This window comes from Bidens hawaiensis, unplaced genomic scaffold (genome assembly GCF_021521415.1).
Source record: "Bidens hawaiensis isolate Kalapana, Puna unplaced genomic scaffold, B.hawaiensis_p1.1 tig00006392_1, whole genome shotgun sequence".
Lineage (NCBI taxonomy): Eukaryota > Viridiplantae > Streptophyta > Magnoliopsida > Asterales > Asteraceae > Bidens > Bidens hawaiensis.
The window spans coordinates 51,216-59,695 of record NW_027491432.1 but is presented as its reverse complement, the minus strand read 5'-3'; the positions used below and the strand labels follow the sequence as shown (position 1 = coordinate 59,695).

The 8,480-nt window shown below is 35.5% G+C and overlaps 1 protein-coding gene across 1 annotated transcript; it reads right to left on the bottom strand.

Annotated features, from left to right (window-relative positions):
* Positions 1–6,229: 6,229 nt before the first annotated feature.
* On the bottom strand, positions 6,230–8,267 carry LOC143632506 (protein FAR1-RELATED SEQUENCE 5-like). The gene is made up of 6 exons (XM_077101010.1): positions 7,987–8,267; positions 7,691–7,909; positions 7,143–7,336; positions 6,956–7,049; positions 6,766–6,841; positions 6,230–6,721 (listed from the first exon to the last, which is right to left on the bottom strand). Exons 1-6 carry the CDS (start codon positions 8,265–8,267, stop codon positions 6,230–6,232), a joined length of 1,356 nt encoding a protein of 451 aa, XP_076957125.1.
* Between the last annotated feature and the right edge of the window lie 213 nt (positions 8,268–8,480).

Here is an 8,480-nt window from a genome sequence, read left to right as displayed (position 1 = left end):
ATGAATCTCAAGTAAACAATGATGAACATATTATAGTAACAGAGCTGGAAGGGAATAATAAACTTGATTCAGTTGTTACTACAGTTCTTGCATGGGCCAAGGAAGGTATTAAAATACGCTTAAATTTATCTTTATATAAATTGAAACGCTTGTCAAACGCTCGAGTTAATATGTTTATATTTTATGTGAAAGATACACAAGTTGGATCGAAAGTGTAAGGCCCCGTTCCCGGTAGCCCTACTTTAACGCCGGATTTACTCATAAACACAGTTCTAGAAAATCAGAGTTTATTAACAATTTCGCGGAATATAAAACATCAATCATTCGTTACAAAACATTAAATCCTTTCTTTAAAACCAACTTAAAACATCATATTTTAAACACCATCGTTTCTTCCATCTTCAGATGCTAGCCGTTCAATCCATGCCATGTGTCATCCTCATATAACTCTACATTCAGCTCACCTGCATACATACTAAAAGTCAGCTACGCTGAGTGAGTTCTAGTTAATCAGGTAACATACATTACATACACATATCATACATGCTTACGTATCCGAAGATACATACTCATACTTAACTAGTTACTCTTCTTTTCTACATACATACTTACTACTATCACTTACCTCAGTACACCGAGAGTATGTTCATAGTCCACCGTCTATACCTATACTCAAGGTCGTGAACACGAAAAGGGTCCGCAGTCCTTACCTATGCTCACCTTTTATGGTACGTGCAAGGTCCGCAGTCCTTCCCTATACCATCCTACATTAACAACACGTACAAGGTCCACAGTCCCTCCCTATGTTGCAACCTAATTCATAGAATATACGAGGTCCACAGTCCTCCCCTATGCTACCACAATACAATTACAGCACGTATAAGGTCCACAGTCCTTTCCTATGCTGACTCCTATCTAAATTACGTATAAGGTCCACAGTCCTTAACTACATTCTCATCTATCATCTATAACACGTATAAGGCCCACAGTCCTTAACTACGCCATCACATGCCAAGTCTAAGCCCAACGGAAGTTAAAGGGATTTGTCATCCTAATTTACTGCGTCAGACGTAGAATTCACATACCATTCCTGTACCTGCATACACTTACTTCGCATATACAATAATTACATCATATCGTAAGAACACTCTAGGCGTTCTTCACATCATTCATTTAACAATCATACTCCTTGTCGGTACGTGCAATATCTGAAGATCGTTCACGCCCCAACAAGCATTCGTTCATAACGATCATACATCATCCATATATAACATTCATATCTTTATTTGCAACCTGACAGTACGCGCAATATTCGAAGATTGTTCGCATACTGACAAGCAATCATTCATATCTATCACATATATCACATATGGCATACACTTATCACTTAGGATAAATGTATTAACAAACACATCGAGTATGCACACAGCCCCGAAAACATAACAAGGAATGGGGCTAGAAACTAACCTGAATGCGGTTACGTTCACGGTTAATCGTAATCCCTTTCTTGAGTTGTGCACGGCTAGCTGTATAATATTTACATGTATCAATTAACTATTACTACTCATAACGTATTTCTATCTTTATATAACCCACAACGAACGGGGGTCCGGGGGCAGCGCCCCTGGTAGCAGGGTTCTAGGGGCGGCAGCCCCTAGCGGGGTCCAAGGGGCAGAGGCCCTGGCTAGGGTTAAGCTGTCTTAACACATTTCCATTAACATTTTAATTTATTCCCTAAGTTGGGCTTATTTGTTAAGCTTAAGATAATGGGCTTAGCATCCAGTGGACTTAGCTAAATCTAGCCCATCTGTTCATTAAGTAACTGGGCCTAACTGGCCAGGCCCAAAGTCCACCTCGAGTCACTAACTGGCCGAGAACTCAAGGACAGAGAACTCAGCCAAGAACTCGTGACCGAGAACACTTGGGACTGAGATCATTGACCGAAATCATCAACTTTGACCGAGAACTCGTATGTTGAACGAGAACCATTGTTCCTGGCCGAGAACTCTCATGGCCAAGAACCCCCTTGGCCGAGATCTCTCGTTGACCGAGATCTCCTAATGACCAGGTTCTCATGTTGACCGAAAACTCATGTCTGATGTTTTTAACTCGGATTTTCCTAACCATACACCCAGTCCAGGCTCGAGAAATGATTAATCAGTCTAAAAATCCCATTTTTAACTTCCTATTTCCAGTTTCCTTAACCATTTTACACCTGTTAACATCCCATTATCAAGATCTAGTCCATTTCTAGCATAAAGCTTGGATCTTTACACTTTTAACACGTTTTAGGCTAGATCTAGGGTTTCCTTCATGAACCGTATCTAGCCATGAGTATATTACGTCTATTTTAATCATCAAGTTGTTAACTTTATGTTTTATCTAGATCCGATCTAGTCTATGTTCAAGTTTCATGGCTATCCGTTCATAAAACGTAAGCTTTAAGATCAAGGACATACCTTTATACGGCTAATAGGCTACGGCTTGACTTGTTTATCAACCTTTATCTTTTATCTAGCTTGTGTAATCAATATCTATTGGTATTCGGCTTGGATTTGGTCTTGGATCTCTCTCTTTCTCTTTCGGCCGTAAATAGGGAAGGGTTTGTGTGTGTTATGGAGGTGTAGAGAGAATAAGATGGATAAGATGGATGGAAATGGAAAGATTTAGGGTTTAAGGGGTATTTATACTCCCTTAAGCCCATGGACCTAAGGCCCATCTTTCCTTTTTAGTCCATGATTAATTCTCTAATTAGCCTACATCTCTTTCCCTCTTATATTATTTTATAAAATATTATTATTTGAAATTCGGGATGTTACAGAAAGAGGACAAGATGGAACACACTGTTGCAAGAAGTCCATTGTGTACTGAAATTCCAGAAGAAGCTGAAGGTATTAAACGCTTCTTAAACGCTTATTAGCATATCTATATATTTTGTTAACAGTTTCATACATAACGCTTACTAAACGCTCACACTTATTACATCACACTTATCTCACTTGGAGCTGGTGTGGTGCATATTCATACACATGACCAGGAGTCTAGTGGCCAAAAAGGAGGTGAAACCAAAGATGATGTTGGTCTCATAAACACTGATGCAACTCTAAAAGATATCATAGGTAAGACACAAAAAAATGCATTTGTTTATAAAATGTAGTAAGCTGCTACAGTGACTAGTCCTTATTGTTTTTCAGTTACTAATCTTGAAGAGAAAAACCAAGAATCAAAAGCTGATATTGGTTTGTCATCAAGTGAAAATTTCATAACACCGACATCAACTTCAAAAATGATACCCAAAATTACATCTCCTATATCATTAATACAAGAAAACAAAGACAAAGAGTTTATGAGAGAAGAAAGAAAGAGAAAGTTAGCTCCTGCATTAAAATCACCATATCTTTTAAGGTAGGTTGAAATAAGCACAACAGTCACAGATGATGAAAAAACAATTGCAGAGTATATATTTTTTTTTGCCTTAAGGACATATGGGAAAAGGTTTTCAAGACTACTTACACATATTCACTTAAGGTGATTTTTGAGAGTTTTTGTCCAGGTTTATATTTAACAACAAATGCAATGGATGCATTCTGTGAGCTGATGAATTCTGAAGAAAAGAAAAAACCTGCAGAATCACCACTCAGACTCTTTGGTACAAGCACACTGCTGGTATGCATTAATCTACGCTTGTTAAACGCCTGTTAAACTCTTGAACATCTATTATGTGTCTACGCTTAACAAATGCTTGTTTGAATTCTTATACAGACAAGTGACCATTATAATGAGGCAGTTGGTCACACAAACCAACAACGACTCGAAGTGTTTACGGACAACATTGAAAAACAAATGATGAGGTGTGATGTCAGAACAATGAAGGAAGTTGCTATTTTCCTCATGCGAATTCTACATAATGATCACTTCTATGTGGTTGCTTTCAACCTTCAAACAGGAGTGATAGAGTTGCTTGACAACAGTGCACATCAAGAAGTACCGGCTGATAAAAAGTTTAAAAGGCCAGAGGACAAACAAAAAGAAATCAGACGGCTTTTTGAAGAAAGATACAACAAGACTCCTCAAATCCTGGTAAACGCTCAACAAACTCTCAACGAAAATCTACTAAAAAATTGTAAAATACTTAACTGCTTTTATTTTTTTTAGAAAACCAACTTCTACATGTATCTTAAGAAAATCAATCACCACATTACTGAACAAATCCAAAAGGCTTCAATCACAAGATTAAGGATGGAATGGAGAACAACTGAAAATCGGGTTAGATTGTGAGATTTTTGCTATGAGACACATGAAGAAATATGATGGGAAGAAACCGTGGATGTGCAGGTTTTACAAGGAAGGTACTAACAGGTGAATCAGCTACAAAATTTGAGGGCAAAATATTTGGGCAAAATCCTACTGTCTGATATAAACAAGAAAAGAGATTATCTTATCGAGAAGGCACATGAATTTACTGACAATAACGACACCAATGTGTCCGGGGCAGAGATGGTTGAAGAATTCAAAAAAAGGCAACGACTAATTTGACTATTTTCAAAACTTTTTTTGTCTATTTTGAATCAGGTTAGTAAAAATCTACTAAAAACATTGGAATATTATTATTACCCCACAAAATACTACATGATAAAAACATTAAAATAAAACATTACAAAACGCTCATCAAACTTCAAAACATCACCCACTAGCCACCCCATACCCTCTACTCTAATAGTGACTTGAGAAAATCCAACTTCAATTTCATTAAGCAGTTTAATTCAAGAATTGTCTTTGATAATGCTTTGAACTGTTGCAACTCATTCTTCCCAATAACAACCATAAACAAAACCGCAAGATCTCGGATAGTACTAGCAGGCATTTTGACAAGAACATTCATAATAACATCCCTGTAATCCTTATTATTGTTAAGAATCACAAACTCATGTGTTAGTTTATCACGACAAGCTTTGTCTGCAGCAAGTTGCTCCACAATCTTCATCTTCAAAGCTTCCTTGAAAGATGTTGATTTAGATGATGAGGCATCCATTTGTCACTGATTTTGAAATGTGTGGATATAAGTTTATCAAAATATAGCATATATAAAGGAAAATAACACGGTCCAAATAGTATAAAAAGGACAAACAAAACACAATATAACTACAGGTTCACGGACCAAATAGTAAAAAAAATCATAATAAAAAGACAAAAACGCTTGACCAACGCTCAATCTTTATATTCACGGACGCAACATACAAAAAACAGTGTACTCTCGTATACGCTTGTAACACACTAAACCACTGTATCTGATTAAAAAAACTAATTTTTAAAATAGTTTTGGACAAAACTTAATTACATTTATTACTACACATCTGCCAAATTTTGGAAAAGGAGTTTTTTAATGATAGACTACATCAAAACAATTAAATTAAATTACAATATTTCAACTACCAAAAATATTAAAAAGTATTTAATAACGCTTAAAAATATACATCAAAATTAAATGACATTGAATAACTCTATCTCAACTACCCACAATTAATAAACAACCAAAATTATGTCTATATATTTCACTTCCATTCTTGATATTAAGATCACATAAAAACACTTAAAAACACACACAAAAAAATGTTTTCATGTGATGGTGAAAGCCAAACTGGATCTTGAGAAAGCAAATGATGAGAAGATTCAAACAACCTTCAACACTCACAGGCCTACGTGCTTCAAGAGAAATAAAAAACTCTTGAAGCATATAACGAACTCATGGAGCTACCAGACAATGAATTCAAGGCAAAAACTTACATGCTACGATTCCGTGTATGGTACTTTGGTTGACACGGATTCAAAATTTTCAGCCAACATGGAGTTCAAGGAAGTTGGCCGTGAGATCATCAAGAAACAGGGAGCGATGTGTGTTGATTGGGTTTGGGTTGATGGAGTTTGATGATGTTAGTTTTTAGTTTCCTTTTTTTTTAATCTTATCTTGTAAGTTTCCATGGTCTGATGGTCTGATGGTGTGCTGCGGGTATAACCCGCGTGTTTAAAAATATAAATAAATAAATGGTTTGATCTAAACGCTTGTTATACGCTTGACATACTCTTGTATAAAAACGATGACTATAAAATCCACGATCTTTGAGCAAAAAAAAATATAATGGCTAACTCTTTCCATAAAAAAACGCTATGCTCACGCTTAAAAGAAAATGCCTAATCTCTCTATCTAAAACGCTATACTCACGCTTGTGACTCATTGTTGCGGTTGCTGCTGTAATGCTTTACATGTTCTGCTATTGTGACGAGGTTGGTGCCAAATATGACACTCCCTGTAACTCCTCCCAGATCGACTAGTAGCAATCTCTTTCTTTGATTTAATTCTTTTGTGTGAGCCACGACCCTTGTTTCTAATTCCAGTAGGTACATGAACAGTAACTTCTGATGGTTGTTCAAACCCTAAAACAACAGCAAATCTATCTCTTTTTGATGGACGCACCCTTTCATACCAATTTAAGTCTGCTTTTTCAATCATCAAATTCATCTCATCTCTAACTTTAATTAATTCATCAACATCTGCAACATAACTATTGATAAGGTATTCATCGGCATACTTTATTTCTCTTGAAATTTCTTTGATCTTCCTGTTTAGATCATTACCAAATTCTGACAATGAAACTGTTATGATATTCACCGCAGCCTCTTTCCTCCATCGATCATTTATATATCTTTTAGGGAATTTCTTGACCTGATACATATTCATGATGTAGAAAATATGCCGACACAACAAACCATATTGTTCAAATCTTTTGCAGGAACATGTTGCAATAAACTTTTCGCCAAACTCACCATCCTTCTTAAACACAACCTAAAAAATGATAACGCTTATTAAACACTTGTTAATTAATTAAAAATTAACCAATTTAAACTAAAAACGCTTACTAAACGCTCATAATTACCTCCAAAAAAACCTGGAACATACGCATTGAAATCCATTATTTTACACCTCAAAAAACCTCCTTCTTCTTCACAAGAACTGAATTGTGAAACACCACCAACAATTTCATTCATTTCATCTTGAACATCATTAAAAACAGATCTAGTATATATCCTAACTGCTTCCCTTTCAAGATAACTTATGGATTCTAACTACGGATACGTGTACCTACTATCATGATCACACCATCTGCCATTGTATCTCTGTATCTCCATACAAAAATCAAAACGGTTGAAAAACTCAACTAATGTTAACTGAGAATTTGTAGCTTTTCCGAAAAAATGGTTTTCGCTCTCTGATCTTGATGTTGTACGCATCAATCTAAACAAGGGCTCGTCTCTATAAAAAGCAGGTATCCAGTCAAATCTGATTTCATACATATAAATCAGTCATTTATTATTGTCAAGCTCAAACTCAACCATTATAGCCTGCTATTTTTCCTCAAATTCAAAAGTACTTATTGAATCCGTCCACACAATATTACATAGCCTACTCTTAAAATCTTCGTTATTGCATAAATTAGCTCCCACCTGATAACAAAATATGTTAAACACTCATAACGCTACCATATAAAACACACAAAAAAAAGAAAAAAACTATTACCATTAAACGCTTGTCAAACGCTTATTATTTAAAGTGCTTAAAACATAACTACAACAAGACACAAATGAAACAATTACCTTGTCAGCAAATTTCTTCATGATATGTCACATACATAACCTATGCCTTGTTTTTGGAAACACAGACGCAATAGCTTGCTTTATAGAAGGGTCTTGATCAGTAACAACAACCTTCGGTGCATGACCAAACGACTTAAGTAACATTTGCAATAACCATGTGTACGATTCAATAGTTTTAGAAGCTAATAATCCCCAACCGACAGTCACACTATGACAATGGTTATCAATTGCCATGAACGGTACAAAAACCATCTTGTACCTGTACATAACAAAAATCATGTAAATACACACAAACCATATACATACAAACAATCCTATACATACACACACACTAACTTATTAGTCTTGAATGTAGCATCAAAAGATATAATATCCCCAAATGCAAGATAATTACTCCTTGAAATCTCATTAGCCCAAAACACACCAATTAAATCTCGATCATCATTGACATCATATTCGAAAGAATAATCGGATGAAAATGTTCTCTTTGCACACAATATCTGAACAATCATCTCATCATCATACTCTCTAATATAAAAATTCAAACCTTGTTTAGAATTCTTACAATCATCTTTAGTTGCTCCTACTTTTTCAAAACCACCATACTGTGTGCCCATAAGGTTAAATGCTTTAACATGTGTAACACCCCGGCTAAAGCGGAAACGCCTGAGTGTGACGTACAGATTGCCCAAAACACACGTGACACTATTAAGTGACAATATTATCATTAATTAATTTAAACATCAACTACACAAGTTTGTAACAAGAAATACAAGGAAAATACAAGAACAATTAACAGCTTATCCATTTATTAGTATAACCTAAGTTCT

Coding starts and splice junctions, on each gene's coding strand:
- LOC143632506 (XM_077101010.1), bottom strand. CDS start 8,267: ATGGGCACACAGTATGGTGGTTTTGAAAAAGTAGGAGCAACTAAAGAT. Junction 7,337..7,690: donor TTTCCAAAAACAAGGCATAG/GTTATGTATGTG, acceptor GTATGAAATCAG/ATTTGACTGGATACCTGCTT. Junction 6,842..6,955: donor AAAATAATGGATTTCAATGC/GTATGTTCCAGG, acceptor ATCATTTTTTAG/GTTGTGTTTAAGAAGGATGG.